This window comes from Microcaecilia unicolor, chromosome 2 (genome assembly GCF_901765095.1).
Source record: "Microcaecilia unicolor chromosome 2, aMicUni1.1, whole genome shotgun sequence".
Taxonomy (NCBI): Eukaryota; Metazoa; Chordata; class Amphibia; order Gymnophiona; family Siphonopidae; genus Microcaecilia; species Microcaecilia unicolor.
Genome location: NC_044032.1, coordinates 625,558,385 through 625,575,300, shown reverse-complemented (window position 1 = coordinate 625,575,300; position 16,916 = coordinate 625,558,385). Strand labels below are relative to the sequence as shown.

At 45.1% G+C, this 16,916-nt stretch overlaps 1 protein-coding gene across 1 annotated transcript in view; it reads left to right on the top strand.

Moving 5' to 3' along the window:
* Positions 1–16,916, top strand: part of USP38 (ubiquitin specific peptidase 38) — a gene marked incomplete in the record, with an annotated part of 169,277 nt that overhangs the window by 68,724 nt on the left and 83,637 nt on the right. The window contains 2 exon segments of the mRNA XM_030191689.1: positions 1,026–1,119; positions 9,223–9,329. Coding sequence (XP_030047549.1) covers positions 1,026–1,119; positions 9,223–9,329 — 201 coding nt within the window.

The window sequence follows — 16,916 nt, the reverse complement described above, 5'->3', positions numbered from 1 at the left end:
TCCTTATTACTTGACTGAAGCCATAATTGTGCAGTAAGCTGGTAGCCGTAGCAAAATAAAGGACATTCTGATGTGTTTTCTTTATTCTAGTTCCCCTTTTATTCTCAAGCATATCACCAGTTTCAGGGCAATTCTATAACATGGTACCTGGGAGGAGCCTGTGGGCCTACTTTCCTTTGTAGAATGTTAGCCTAACTGGGTATATACATGTTTTTAGGGGCCCTTTTACTAAGGCGTGTCTAAAAGTGGTATAGGCACGTGTTTTGGATGCGTGCATGTCCATTTGCTCAGTGTGCCTAGAAAAAAAGGCTTTTTTTTGTGTGTGTGCCAGAAAATGGACGTGTGACAAAATTAAAACCAGCGTATGTCCATTTTCGGGCTGAGACCTTATTGCCATCCATTGACTTTGCGGTAAGGTCTCACACGCTAACCGGGTGGTAAGCGGCCAGCGCAAGTAAACTGCCAGTTACCGCCGGGTAAGCGCCATGTGGTAGAAAATAGAAAGTATTTTCTACTGTGTGTTTTGGGCACGCGTCAAAAATTGAATTACCGCTTGGGGCACGTGGTAGCCAGGCGGTAACGCCAATTTGGCATGCATTGGACGCGCTTAGGCACCTATGCACCTTTGTAAAAGGGTCCCTTAGGCACAAATTATTGCGTACTCCAGCCAGTGTGTTAGCATCGAAGTGCTGTAGATACCCATGTAACTTATAGTACTCTGTAAGTTACCCGTGTAAGTTTGATCCCTGCCCATGTGTACACCCCCTTGCAGTTCCTGCTAACTGGATATTTACAGAATAGCTCTTAGGTCACATTTTGGCAGTTTGCACATATGTATACATACATACATAGATGCTATATTCTAAAAATTTAGGGACATAATTGTTGCATTAATTGTAATGATTATTATAGAATTGGTCCCTTTATGCTATAGTGAATAGTTCTAGTAGCACTGTTGAGCCTGGATAACTCTGAAAACTTTTATTTGGAACATAAAAATGAGCTGTTTTATTACATAACTTCAGTTTCAGGAGACACGTGCTTTCTTTAAATCTCAATGGGTGCAACTCGCTAATGAAGAAATTGCAGCATCTATTTGCATTTTTGGGCCACACTCAGGTATGCATCTTTATTTTAAAAACACATTGGTTATAATTCTTACCTTGGCAGTGTGGGGTGCTATGATGGGACATTGCCCAGACTCTTGATTCCTTGGGAAAACAAGAAAAATCCTGGACAAGACAAGCATTTGCCTTGAAAAATCAGAAGATGCTAGTTACATCTCCCTGTGGCATTTCCATTTGCCCAGATCATCAGACAATGGCATAACTTTGGAGGATGTCCCTTTTTCCCATTTCTTTATTTGAGTGAAGTGACAGAATAGATGCTTCCATTGGTGGAACTTAGGAATAGTCCTGTAGAGCAGAGCGGCTACTATGAAATGAACATAATACAGCAGAAAGGTGGTCAGAAAGGTATGGACTTTTAACCTATGCACAACAACTGTCTATGCTGCTTGTTAGCTTTAATTTTTCTTTGTGTTTTTACTATTGTCTCCTGGCAGTGGTTTCTTTTAGCATCTGATTTGTTCTAACAGGACAAATATGCTTTTAATCCTTTATCCTGTGCTCCCAAAATGGTTTATTTATTCTCCGAGGACAAGCAGGCTGCATTATTCTCACAGATGGGTCGACGATCCGTGTGTTTCTAGGAATCGTTATAATGCATAGCAAAATGAAAAGATTTTGCTAGAGCCTTCTGCCGCACTGTGCAGTGCCGGAGTGCCTTGCCTGTCGCGCAGGTGTGTTTCTGTGGTTCCTCTGTGTGCCCGGGAAAGATTCTTCACGTATTTTTTTTTTTTTTTGTGATTCTTCCCCCCCCCCCCCCCCCCCCCCCCCCCCCCCCAATGTCTTTTCCTTCTTCTTAGTTTCATTTTGTTTAACCCCCCCCCCGTTCCGTTGTGGCCATTTTTAGGCTTCTCGGCCGGGCCCTTCCCTCTTTTTGTGCCTTTTTTCTTGACACAATCAAGACTTTTGATTTAGCCGGTGCTGTCTTCCCTTCCATGTTATTGAAGACTCCCAGCGGCTTCAAATGCTGTACTCTGTGCAACCGGACCATCTCAGGCACTGATACCCATTCGTGGTGTAATCAGTGCCTTGGGCCCGATCATAATCCATCTCGTTGTGCTCTTTGTCTTTGTATGAAGAAAAGGACTCAACTGGCTCGAGAAGCCCAGAGAGAGAAACATTTTGGAGCGGCGTCAGCATTGATATCGAGGGACACATCGACGTCGGGAGTGGAGATAGACATGGCTGCTGAGAGGGCACTGCACTCTGGGAGCAGTGAGGCATCGAGTGGGTCTCCACCTACCTCGAGGCCTCCTGCTGTGCAGGCCCACCGGGACCATCCATCGTCGGACCTGACCCCCGAGGCGACTTGGGGATTTGATGTTGGCACCTCATTGAGGTGCATCGAGCAAAGGCTAAGAAGCACCGACACCGTTCTCCTTCAATGCATGGTGCCGGGGGCACTGAGGGATTCGGCACCCGAGAAGCATTGACGCCAAGAGGATCACTCCCCCTCCACACAAGAGGTGGCAACACGTCAGTCTCTCGGCAGCTCGTTTCCTGATCCTGAACCTCAGACGATTCTGCCACTGACTGCTCCACCGGCCCCGCAACCTCTTCCGATGGTGGCTCTCGACAAGTTCATTTGGGCCTTGCTTCCAGAGCTTCTGGAGGGACTGCTATGTACATCTGGATTGGCGTTGAGTGCTTGCGCCTACCGCGTCGCCTGCTGCTGCTGTCTCTGGCCCTCCACCCGTGGTGAGGTCCCCGAGCTCGGTGCCACTTGCCACCCAGGTCGACTCCCCATTGACGTCTGTGGAGGAAGCTTCACAACAGTCCATGCGGGAGTTGGCCCCTTGACATCGCCATCAAGACCACGGGTCTTCGGCCTCAAGGCGGGTTCGGTCTCAAGGTCACTCAGGGAAGTGCTTTCCAACACCAAGGAGTAGAGCTCATGGGAGTCAGAGGAAGATTCCAGGTACATCTCCTCCGATGAGTCCTTTGGGATTCCCTCTGAACCTTCCACTCCACCTGAAAGAGACTGTCTCCACCTGAGAAAGTGGTGAAGGCGGTTAGCTTAGCAGAGTTTAAAAAGGGGTTGGACGGTTTCCTAAAGGACAAGTCCATAAACCGCTACTAAACGGACTTGGAAAACTCCAAAATTCCAGGAATAACATGTATAGAATGTTTGTATGTTTGGGAAGCTTGCCAGGTGCCCTTGGCCTGGATTGGCCGCTGTCGTGGACAGGATGCTGGGCTCGATGGACCCTTGGTCTTTTCCCAGTATGGCATTACTTATGTACTTATGAGAGCCTCTCCTTCTCATCTTTTGTACGGGAAATGGCTCAGGCCATTCCATTCCCCGTAGATGTGCAGGATGAGCCTAGGGCTGAGATGATCGAGGTCCTGGACTACACCTCTCCACCTAAAGAGGCAGTGACAGCTCCTTTGCATAACGTACTCCAGGAAGTCCTTATGCGGAACTGCGTCCCCTCTGTCTGGTTCCGTGATCCCTAAGAAGACAGAATCCCAGAATTAGATCCACAGTGAACCTGGGTTGTTGAGGTCTGTTTACCCCATAACTCCATGGTGGTGGACTCTGTCCTCAAAAGACCCAAGAGTTCTAGGGAATATGCTTCGGCGCCCCCAGGCTGAGAAGCTAGGACCTTGGACTCTTTTGGGAGGAAGATGTATCAGGCCGCTATGCTTGTTGCCCGTATTCAATCATACCAGCTCTTCACATGCATCCACTTGCAGAACTCAGTGCGGCAGCTGTCTAGTTTGGTCGATGTCCTCCCTCCGGAGAAGGCCGAACCCTTTCGCCAGCTGGTCAGACAGCAGAAGGTGTGTTGTAAATTTCTAGCCAGGGGTGGCATCCAGAATCTCTGCTCAAGGTATAGCAATGCGCAGACTCTCATGACTGCATGTTTCTGACCTGGGCCATTCGGTCCAGCAGAGAATAGCAGATGTTCCTTGCCAGGGGATAATCTTTTCGGAGAGAAGGTAGAAGATCTGGTTGACCAGATCAAGAAGCACAAGCACAAAGATGCTATGGCTTCGGTCCCCCGCCATGTGCCTTCTGCTACCACTTCCTCAACTAGGAGGTATTTTGGTGGACCACAGAGTGCCCCCATTTCCTATTCCAGGCATAGGTACACTCCAGCGTCTCGCCAGCCTACTCAGGCTCTGCCCCAGCGCGCTCGTTCTCGTCAACAGTGTGTGCCCAAGGCCCCTACTGCTCCCCAGCAAAAGCAAGGGATGGGCTTTTGACTGGCTGCAAGAAAGCATAGCCAAACTAAAAGTGTCCGTACTAGACGACTTGCCGGTTGGGGGAAGGTTAATGTTTTTTCACCTAAGATGGCTTCTTGTAACCTCTGACCAGTGAGTTCTTCAAATAGTCCGGTTAGGATACACCCTCAGTCTGGAATCCAAACCTCCAAATTGTCCACCGGGAGCTCATTCATACAGCTCCCAGCACAGGCAGGTACTTGCAGAGGAACTCTCCGTCCTTCTAAAGGCCCATGCGGTCGAAACTGTTCCACCAGGGGAAGAAGGGCTGGGATTCTATTCCAGGTACTTCCTTGTACAGAAGAAAACGGGGGGGGGGGGGGATGCGTCCCATCCTAGACCTAAGGGCCCTGAGCAAATTTCTTATCCGAGAAAAGTTCAGGATGGTTTCCCTCAACACTCTTCTTCCCATGATTCAGGAAAACGATTGGCTATCCTCTCTGGACTTAAAGGATGCTTACACACACATCTCGATACTTCCAGCTCACGAGAAGTATCTTCGATTTTGGCTGGGAACACAGCATTTTCAGTACCCTGTACTGCTTTTTGGCCTGGCGTCTGCGCCCAGAGTGTTTACAAAATGCCTAACTGTAGTCGCAGCGCCGCTACGCAGACTGGGAGTGCATGTGTTTCTTTATCTCGACGATTGGCTGGTGATGAGCGCCTCGAAGGAAGGTGCTCTGCAGTCCATGTGGATGACTATTTAGGTGCTGGAGCTACTGGGGTTCGTCATAAATTGCACCAAGTCCCATCTCCTGTTCAAAAATTGGAGTTCATTGGAACACTGCTGGACACGAGAACAGTTCTGGCTTATCTCCCCGAGGCACAGGCAGACAACCTTCTGTTCCTGGTGTCCACGGTTTGGGTGTCTCAGCAGGTCTTGGCAGATGTTGAGACTCTTGGGGCACATGGCCTCCACAGTTCATGTTACACCCATTGTACGTCTGCATATGAGATCTGCTTAGTGGACCCTAGCTTTGTGGTTTCAAGCTGTGGGGAATCTAGAAGATGTCATCCAACTATCCACCGACTTTCGACACTGAAACTGCGGGTGTTGGCTCCCGAGCTGAGATGTCTCATTCTGGCGTGCAGCAGAATTGAATTGAACAAAATGGTGTGGTGGTTCCTCCTGACAAAGTGAGCGAAATGCGGTCCTGCATTGGGGAACCGGCATTTGTATAAGGAACAGCTGATGACAAATCCAGGAGTAACTAACCCATTTCTTTATCGTGTACCTGTGCAGTCTTTTTTATATCACACTGGATGGAGGATTGCTTCATAGACTATCATACACCGATTTATTGGTGATAAATTCAGAGTCAAAATATATAGAGTACCCGTGTGGAAAGCCGGGACGAGAAATCTAAGAGGAAATTATTAGCAATTTGATACTTTAGTAGAATGTAATAACTAAGTGTAACATCATAACCTGTATATTTTAGCAAGAGAATTTGGAGTGATGTTAGTGAGGTACTACGAGTGAATGGGGAATGAGTGAGTGGGTATTATTGTTTTTAAATATGATAAGTGCTTAGGGTAAAAGCTCATTTTTTCAATAAAGATATTTGCTATTAAAACAAGCTGGAGTGTTTTTGCAATCAGTTACAATTTAATGCCAAGAAGTGTAGAGTGATGCACTTGGGGTGCAGAAACCCAAAAGAGAGATACTGAATAGGAGGGGAGAGATTAGTAAGCTCGACTTAGGAGGGAGACCTTGGGGTGTTGGTGTCTGAGGATCTAAAGGTGAAGAGACAAGGCAACAGCCATGGCCAGAAGGATGCTAGGCTGCATAGAGAGGGGCATAACCAGCAGAAGAAAGGAGGTGTTGATACCCCTCTACAAGTCGTTGGTGAAGCCCCACTTGGAGAATTGTGTTCAGTTTTGGAGGCCATATCTTGCTAAAGATGTAAAAAGACTGGAAGCGGTGCAAAGAAAAGCAACGAAAATGGTATGGGATTTGCATTGCAAACCGTACGAGGAGAGACTTGCCGACCTCAACATGTATACCTTGGAGGAAAGGAGAAACAGGGGTGACATGATACAGACGTTCAAATATTTGAAAGATAGTAATCCGCACATGAACCTTTTTCGGAGACATAAATGCGGTAGAACTAGAGGACATGAATTGAGGTTGAAGGGGAGCAGACTCAGGACTAATGTCAGGAAGTATTTTTTCATGGAGAAGGTGGTGGATATGTGCAATGCCCTCCCGTGGGAGGTGGTGGAGATGAAAATGGTAGTGGAATTCAAACATGTGGGATAAACACAAGGAATCCTGTTTAGAAGGAATGGTTCCGCGGAATCTTAGTGGAGATTAGATGGTGACGCCGGTAATTGGGAAACAAAATGGGAGCTGGGCAGACTTCTACAGTCTATGCCCTGATCGTGATTGAATAGATAGGGATTGGCTGGAGTGTAAATTTTAAGGGGCTTCGACGTTACCTTCAGAACTTGGTACAAGAACAGTGCTGGGCAGAATTCTACAGTCTTTGCCCTGAGAAAGGCAAGGACAAATCAAACTCTGATATACATATAAAGTATCACATACCATGTAAATGTTTATTTTGTTGGGCAGACTGGATGGACGGTACAGGTCTTTATCTGCCGTCATTTACTATGTTACTATGTAACCTCACGAGTGGTCATTGAATATGGGTATTGCTGACAAGATCGGTGGATTTTTTTGCCACTCAAATCAATCACAAAGTTCTGTTTCAGGCTTCAGGCCCATGACAGACTAGTGTCAGATGCCTTTCCTCCTACATTGGAGAACAGGCCTTCTTTATGTGTATCCTCCCATACCTCTGGTGGGAAAGACTTTGCTGAAACTCAAGCAAGACCGCGGAACCATGATCCTGATTGCGCCCTACTTGCTGCTTCAGATTTGGTTCCCCCTTCTTTGGGAATTCTCCTCCGAAGAACCATGGAGATTGGAGTGTTTTCCGACCCTCATCACTCAGAATGAGGGGTCGCTTCTACATCCCAATCTCCAGTCTCTGGCTCTCATGGCCTGGATTTTGAGAGCCTAGAATTTGCTTCCTTAGGACTTTCAGAGGGTCTCTCCCGGGTCTTGCTTGCTTCCAGGAAAGATTCCACTGAGAGGTGTTACTCTTTCAAATGGAGGAGGTTTGCTGTCTGGTTTGACAGCACGATCATAGATCCTCTTTCTTGGCCTACACAGACCCTGCTTGAATACCTTGTACACTTATCAGAGTCTGGTCTCAAGCCCAACTCCGTAAGAGTTCGCCTTAATGCAATTAGTGCTTATCATCAGCGTGAAGAAGGTAAGCCTATCTCTGGACAGCCTTTAATTGTTCGCTTTATGAGTGGTTTGCTTTTGTCAAAGCCCCCTGTCAAACCTCCACCATGGGATCTCAACGTCGTTCTCACCCAGCTGATGAAAGCTAATTTGAGCAGCTGAATTCCTGCCATCTGAAGTACCCGCCCACCTCCCCTTGAAGTTGTTGCTTTTTTTATGCTTTAGTACTTAACTGAATGCGCAGCAGGCGGGAAGGCACTCTGTGCATGCGCGATGCGGCGCTGCATGCGCACCAGAAGGCTCTAGCAAAACTTTTTCATTTTGCTATGCATTATACCGATTCCCGGGCAGACACGGATCGTTGACCCATCTGCGAGAATAATCAGCCTGCTGTCTTTGGAGAATACCTGCTACAGGTAAGTATCTTTGCTTTTTGTCGTAAATACATTGTTTGTCTTTTTAATGTAAACCTCTTGTGCTCTAAAACTTAGATTATGTCCAGCTCTGTGAAAAATATTTCCTACATATATTTATTTATATATTCATCTGATTGCTACTGGTCTTCTACAGATCCCGTAATTACAGAAGTGGTGGAGTAACCTAATGGTTAGTTCAGTGACCTGAGAACCAAGGGATCTGGGTTCAAGTCCCAGTGCAGCTCCTTGTGACTCTGGGCAAGTCTCTTAACCCTCCATTGCCCCAGGTACAAAATAAGTACCTATATATAACATATAAACTGCTTTGATTGTAACCACAGAAAGGCGTTATATCAACTCCTGCCCCCTTTCTAGCTAATAAAAACATACCTATTGTCAAGGACGAATCTTACATTATTCATAGCAGAACACATCCTAACAAACCCTAGTGTAGCCATCATGGCCTTCCAGTTGCAATCCGTCTACTTTAAATGCCTGACAAAAATCAGTTTTTAATTTATTTATTTGTTTATTTTAAAGTCAGCAGTTAGATGTTAGACATTGGATCTGGCAACAAATTCCATAATCTAGCCCTGGTTGTCAACAATTCACAATTGTGCGTTCCAGCAAAATGGGCCACCCTTAAAGAATAATCCCTGATTCTGCAGTGTTCTGTCTGCTGGTTAAAAAGATAATGTTGATGTCAAATGCAGTGTATTCCCTTCCTTTCATCACTTTAAAAAATCATCATCATATCCTTAAATATGAAGTGCCTCTCAAACAGCAGCTGGTATTACAAATACACTGTTGGTGACATATGGTTATTCATTTTGGTGCCCATTACTAATCGGCTGCACGTTCATTAGCAGGTTCTTGACTCATTCCTGCTCATTATATTTACTGCATGCTAAATTGATTTTAATGTGCATTAACTTATGAATTACTGTGTGTTAAGTCAATTAGCGCATATTAAAAAAATTCTAACCTGTGTGAAAAGTTTATCAAATTAATGCATGAACCAAACTGAAAAAGTCCAAAAAAATTGGTGGAAAAGCCCAAACAAACCGGAAAAGAGCAAACATTTTTTCACTATGTGCATCCCTAAGTTATAGTATTTAGCACGAGCTGTAATGCCCTTAATGAATTATACTCGATAGTTGTGTAGCTGATTTTTGTCGCCTTTTATCAACAGAGGGAGGCCTATGCTCCTCAGATTTTCTTTGAGGCTTCCAGACCACCATGGTTCACACCTAGATCCCAGCAGGACTGCTCTGAATACCTCAGGTTTTTACTAGACAGGTAATCATGGATGAACACAGTTTTTCTTTTTTTTTTTTTTTTGTTGTTTTGTTTTCTCCCTTCTTGATAACCTGTCAACAACCTCTGAGGCAGAAGAGTTTGTCTGAAATTCTGCAGCTCTGGTAATTTGGTGAAAAATAAATTTAAATCTACCTTTTTTTGGTTGAATTTAATTTCCCATAACATTCTCTTCTGGATCTGTACTGTTTGTTTTGCAAATTTTAGCAATATGAATGTTAAAAAGATTGTGCTCATTTGTTCTTTGCCTCCACTGAGGGAAGGACAATGAGCTTAAATTGTAGCAGGACAGATGTAATATATGCAGTAAGAGCTCTGTAATGGCAAGGCTAATTAAGCAATTCATAGGTTATCTGGTGGAAGCTTCTTCTTTGGAGCTTTTAAACAGCAAAATAGCCAGATAGCTCAGGTTGCTTTTATTTGGTATCCTGCAAAAAGAAGAATAATAAAGCGGTGTACAATGTCAAAAACAAAACATAAGCATAGGAAAAGAGCTACAATTTTCGATAGGAAGCCAGAAAAAGTTTGGAAAGGAGGAGCTAGGAAAAAAGGGAAGGGGAATAGTCAGGGAGGTATACTTCTAGCAGGCTGTACACCCACATATCTGTTCAAAAAAATAGGGTTTTAGGGCTTTCTTAAATTTCACACGCGTGGATCTTTCACAGGTTAGAGGGGAGTGTATTCCATAGTGTCCTGTGACCGAAAATACATATTTACGGAAAGTCTGTAGGGGGCTATCCACAGGGGAGGGCTACCAGAATTCACTGGTCCAGAGAAAGCAGCATCCGCGAAGGGAGATGGGGGGGGGTCAGATATGCAAGAATAGGAGGTTAGCTAAGCTGAAGTGTTTTATTTATTTATTGCATTTGTATCCCACATTTTATGAATCGGGGTTGGTAACTTATAATGAATACGCATACCAATTGAGAGTAGTGCAAGAGGTCCTTCAAGCCTTCACAGCCCTGGTCAGAGCAAGCCACAGAGCATATGACAGTGTGAGGGCAGTAGCCTACATCAACAAGCAAAGAGGCACAAGGAGCATAGACATATTGCAGGAAGCACTTCTGCGTCTCCACTGGGCAGAGGCACATCTAGCAGCACTCTCAGCGGCACATGTAGCTATCTTGGCAGTAATGCTCCCAATCCAGGGGAGTGAAAGTTGTCGAGCAGAGCTTTTCATCTTATTCAGAATCATTGGAGTTGGCTCTGCTACAGCCAATGGCTTCAAGGAGCAATTCCAATATGCAACAGTTTTTCACTCAGAGGATCTGGACAGCTACTCTACTACTATTACTACTACTACTACTTTATATAGCTCTACTAGACGATTATACGATTGCTGTGCCCTCACCCCCCCACCCCCCCTTAGCCAGTAGTGGGTCTTATGCTTCACAGGATAGTGTCGCATTCTGGACTGCTGATTCTTGTGGCTCCAGATTGGCCCAGTAGACCTTGGCTTTCACATCTGACTCCAGTTGGATCTAGCTTCAGTTACCTCAGGAAAGGGGCCTTCTACTGTAGGAACTGGTGGTCAGGGAGGATCCATCTCCATTTTGTCTTATAGCTTGGCCTGTGAGAGATTTTGTCTGAGATGCAAATGACCTCTTCCATCATTGCTTCATGCTAGAAATTGCTCCATTTATTTGGCATAAGCTAGAGTTTGGTTCTTATTTGAAATTTGGTACAGAGAAAGAGCACTTTCTCCTCTCAAAGCTTCAGTGGTAAACATCTTAGCTTTTCTGGAAGAATGGTTCTCAAAAGGTCTGGCAGTAACTTCTGTAAAAGTAAAGGAAGCAGCTCTAGCTTGTGTCTGGGACACATAGACAAATCTTTGTTGACATCCACAACAAGCAACATTTGAAACTCTGAGACTGTGATGACCATCAGCCAAAGGTCACATATGTACTCGCTGTCAGTGAACTTCTTCATGGTAGCTGCCATGGAATTGAAGATGGATGCCCATTTTTCGAAAGGGGTACTTCTTCTCAGACCTCCTGTACAAGCAAATTAGCCAGAGTGGAATTTGAATTTGGTGGTTGCTGCCTTTTGAGCCCATGAAATGAGTGACTGTCAAAGGTCTTACCATAAAGAAGGTTTTGCTCCTCACTGTGGCTTTAGCTAGAAGAATTTCAGAACTCAAGTCCTGTCTTGTAAAGATCCTCTTTTATACGTCACAGAGATAGGGGTCTCGATGCCCCATGGTTCCCTCTTTTGTTCCAAAAATGGTTTCCATATTTTCATGTAAATCAGCCCCTTCTCCATCTGGCTGTTAGAGGGGAAGAGTGTGGAGATGAGTTTAACCTTTTGCAACCACTGGATATTTGCTCAATAGATATTTGGAGGTCACTAATTAGTTTAGGAGGTCAAACAAATTGTTCGTACTCTTTAGCAGCCCATGAAAAATTGAGGCTGCCTCCAAGGTGACCATTGCACTCCGGCTTAAAAACATATCTTTGGCCTATATTTGAAAAGAAAAAGACACTGCAGAAATTTTCAGAGTCCACGCCAATAGGGAAGTGGTGGCTTCATGAACAGAAATTCATACCATGTCTGTGGAGGAAATTTGTAGACAAGCAAAATGGTCATCGCTGCATACATTTGTCAAACACTATAGGCTCAATGTAGCACCAAGATTGAAGGATGATTTTGGAGCCAGAGTGCTGGTGACGGGGTTTTCTAGATACCACCTATCTTAAGGATTGCTTTGGTACATTCTACTAGTTCTGGCTGATTTGATGAAGACACTAAGGAAGGGAAAATGATATCTTGCCTGCTAATTTTCTTTTATTTAGTGCCACCAGACCATTCCAGACTCCATCCCTGTTCTGGACCCTGGTCCCTTAAAGATTCAGTTGACAAAAAAAATTAAAGGAAGAAAAAAATGTTTTTAGGACAAGGGCTCACAACAGTTTGTTCTCGGTCTTCATCTGCTAGTCAGCCACTGGTTCTAGACTGATCTGGTGAGACTAAAGGAAAGAGATGTTTCCTTTACTTACCTTGTATTAGACAAGGTTAATCTTGTCTAATACATTACTTGCATGTTGTTACTGCCTAGTAACATAATACAAATGCAGATGAACTAATGAGCAGAAAAGTTTGTTAGCTCATTATTTTATTTGTTTTTGCTATTCCACCTTTGCTGTCTTGCATATCAAAGTGGTTTACAATAGTCAAAGCTACTACTACTACTATTTAGCATTTCTATAACGCTACAAGGCGTACGCAGCGCTGCACAAACATAGAAGAAAGACAGTCTCTGCTCAAAGAGCTTACAATCTAATAGACAAAAAATAAATAAAGTAATCAAATCAATTAATGTGAACGGGAAGGAAGAGAGGAGGGTAGGTGGAGGCGAGTGGTGATAAAGGTGGATAGTGCATCTAGCATGTAATATAATAGTTCCCAAACTGTGTATCAGGGTCCCTGATGAGGTCACATCTGTGGCTGAGGTCAAAGAAATAGATGCTTCTTCTTTGTTTGGACCTCTGTGACCTATGCCTAGTAGCTGCAGTCAGCATAGGGCCTGTGAATCCGTAAATATTCACTATCCCTGCTTCCTCCTCAGAAGAACATAAGAATTGCCATACTGGATTAGACCAAAGGTCCATGAAGCCCAGGATTCTGTTTACAACAGTAGCCAATCCAGATGAAAGTACCTGGCAGGGTACCAAAAACTAAATAGTTTCTATGCTGCTTACCCCCAGGGATAAGCAGTAGCTTTCCCTAGGTTTACTTTAACAGTTTATGGATATTTCCTACATGAATTTGTCCAATCCTTTTCTAAACCTAGCTATACTAACTGGTTTGACAAAGAGTTCCAGAGCCTACAGTAACTATGTATTGAATAAAAAGTATTTTCTTCTATTTTTTTAAAATGTACTACTATATATATTCATGGTGTGCGTCCCTAGTCTATGTACTTTTTGAAAGACTAAACAATTTTGCATTAATCCATTTCAGGCCACCACTCAGGATGTTAGACTTCTATCCATGTTTCCTCTAAGCCATCTCTTTCATAAACTGAAGAGCCCTAACCTGTTTAGCCTTTCCTCATATGACAATCGTTCCTTCTCCTTTATTATTTGTATCTCTTCTAATTCCGCTATATCTATCTGTTTATCCATTCATTCCTTAGCATCCCTCCAGACCAGTCCAGATGCTTGGGTTTATCAATAAACCCACAGTTTCATTTTTAACCCAAACTTTAACTCACCAAATTTCCAAGCAAAATAATGTTCTTACCCTTATAGGCTTTTTCTATTCTCAATTTACCCTCCCTCCTTTGTGGGATTTCTGCTAAGAGTGGAAACCCATACGGATTGCTGGGGTCTGTGAATGCACACTGGCATACACAGCATGCTTTGGGAAATTGGGGAGGAGGAGGAAGTGGATGATGAAGGGGAGGAGAATAGAGACCTGCTATTTTGTTTTTATCATGTGGAGTTGCATGAATTTTTAATTGTTAAAATGGAGTCATACTGAATAAAGTTTGAGAAGTACTGATTTATTACCCAAGCTGGTTAGCATGGCCACTTATTACAGAAGAGATTGCTTTGTGTTAGAAGATGTGATTCATTTTGCTACCAGTAACTTGTATTAATGTTTACTGCCAGCCACACCCTGATGGTCGTCTGGTCTGGAAACCCAAGCACCCCAGACCTCATTTACCATTTATATTCCATTTAGCATCGTATTCTAAGCTGATTACAAAACAACTAAAACAAATTTACAAAACAACATCCAGACCAAAACATTTCAGTGATTGGCTTCACTCACTGACAAAAGCCTGTCAATAATATAAATTACATATTTTTGTCATAGCTGATTTGTATATTTTTTGCAGGTGATATATCATCCAGTCAGCCCTTGCTTCTTGTTTAAGCCCACCTACTTCTTGTCTTAGCCATGTCCTGTGCCACCCCTTTTGATGATATCACAGGTTCTCCGAGGACAAGCAGGCTGCTTGTTCTCACATGTGGGTCAACGTCCGCATCGGCCCAGGAAATGGAGCAAATTTTTGAAGCAGAAATAAAAAGTTTTGCCCAGAGTCCTCTGGCGCGTGAATCACGCGCACCGCTCATGCGCAGACAACTTCCCATCGCGTGAGCATGCCCCCCTTAGTTCTTTTTCGTCCGCGTCGAGGTAACAGGCTTTTTTCTGATCTCGTTTTTTTGGGCCCGGGAACTAGAGTCTGCTGACTTTTGTCATTTTCTTTTTTTAAAAAAAAAATTATTACCCATAGTTTCCTTTCTTTTTCGACGCGGTCGGCCTTTAGGCTGCGTGGTCGGGTTTCTCCCTTTTTGTGCCCTTCGCTTTTTTTGGCACAATTGCGTTGTTTGATTTTGCCGAAGCCGTTTTTCCATCCATGTCATCGAGGACACTCAGCGGCTTCAAACGTTGTACTCGGTGCAACCGGGACAATCTCAGGTACCGATACCCACGCCTGGTGTATCCAGTGCCTTGGGCCCGACCATAGCCCAGCCGCTTGTAGTCTGTGTCTTCCTATGAAGAAACGGACACAAGCATCTCGAGAAGCCCAACAAGAAAAGCTTTTTTGGGGCTCGGTCTGGTCCTTCGACGGCGTCGACATTGACAGGAGCATCGACGTTGGGAGAAGAGGTAATGGCTGCCCCAAGACCACCACATGCTGGGAGCAGTAAAGCGTCAAGTGGGTCTCCACCTGCCTCGAGGCCTCCCGTTATGCAGGCCCCCCAAGACCAACCTTCGTCAGTCTCGACCCCGAGGATTCCACGTCCTCCTCATTGGTATCGAGGAGTCTTAATGATGGGCATCAAGCAAAGGCTAAGAAGCACCGTCATCATTCTCCTTTGACACATGATGCCGGGAGCTCCGGGGTGTCCAGAGACGGCACCCGAGAAGCGTCGGCGTCGAGAGGACTGCTCCCCCTCTATACAGGAAGTGCCGATGCGTCGATCTCGTGGCAGCCCGATACCTCCTTCCGAGCCTCGACAGATTCTGCCACCAGCTGCTCCACCGACCCCGCGCCTTTTCCGATGGCGGCTCTAGATGAACGCATCCGGGCCCTGCTTCCAGAGCTTCTGGAGGGATTGCTGCGCCAGTCTGCTTCGGTGTTGGGGGTGCTTGCGCTTTCCGTGCCGCCGACTGCGGCGGCGTCTGGCCCTTCCCCTGCAGAGAGGTCCCCGGCCTTGGTGCCGCCTGCAGCATTGATGTCGGCTGCCACCTGGGTTGACTCCCCTTCGACGTCGGTGGAGGAAGCTTCACCGCAGTTCTGCGGGCATCGACGTCTCGACATCGCCATCAAGGACATCGTTCCTCGGCGTCGAGGCAGGCTCAGTCTCGGAGTTCGTGGGAATCAGAGGAAGACCCCAGGTACTTTTCTTCTGACGAGTCCTTTGGGATTCCCTCAGTCTCCTTTCTGGTGGAGGGGAAGGGTCAATCTCCACCGGACGAATGTTCATTGTTTTGAGTGAGCCTGGGTGCTAGGGATACCCCACATGTGAGAACAAGCAGCTCGCTTGTCCTCGGAGAAAGCGAAGATACTTACCTGTAGCAGCTATTCTCCGAGGACAGCAGGCTGATTGTTCTCACAAACCCGCCCACCTCCCCTTTGGAGTTGTTACTAGTTTGTTGTATGCTTTTTGATTTAACTAAGGGGCACGCTCACGCGACGGGCTGGAAGTTGTCCGCGCATGCGCGGTGCGCGTGATTCACACACCAGAAGACTGTGGACAAAACATTTTACTTTTGCTTCAAAAATTTGCTCTGTTTCCTGGGCCGACGCGGACATCGACCCACATGTGAGAACAATCAGCCTGCTGTCCTCGGAGAATACCTGCTACAGGTAAGTATGTCGCAAATGGTCATAGCCTGCACCCCCCTGAACATCAATAAAACACACCTCACCATGCCCCCTTTGGTGACATATCCAAGATGGCGGCCTCTATCTTTGTCCTCAATTCTGGCTTAAGCCAAATGACAGGAAGTGTTGTCACAAAAAGAGCTGATTCCATGGAGTGGGCTTTTGTAAACATTTGGGGATCCTTTTACTAAGCTGTGGTAAGCAATAACGTGTGCTTACCGCAGCAAAAAAGTGCTTACTATGGGTTCACTCAGGCATCCCATGGTAAAATTTTCATGTGTACCCACTTCCCACACGCTAATAAAATGATTTATTTTGTAGCACTGGGAATGGGTTCTTAGCGCGTGGGAATGACGTAAGTAAGGACTCGCTAAGGCCACTTTTTACTGCAGTTCGATAAAAGGGCACCTTAGCACACATGGGTTTAAAAAGAAAAAGTGAGTGCAGACATACAAGAAAAAATGTAGTTTTAACTTTAAGCCATGAAAAATAGTTGGATTTTGTAAAGACTACTTTGTTACTGTAGAGATCCGTTAGAAAAAAAATCGAGTATACACATTTCATTTATTTTTTTAAATAGGGGGTGTGGTGGGGGGTGTTCCCTTAAGAATTCTTCATAGAATTATATATTCTACATTTTTTGCTAAGGATGCAGCACTTGTGCAAAAAGAACTAAACAATTTAAAATTATTTTGCTCCTTCTGATACCCAGTTTTTTCTAGCAGAGA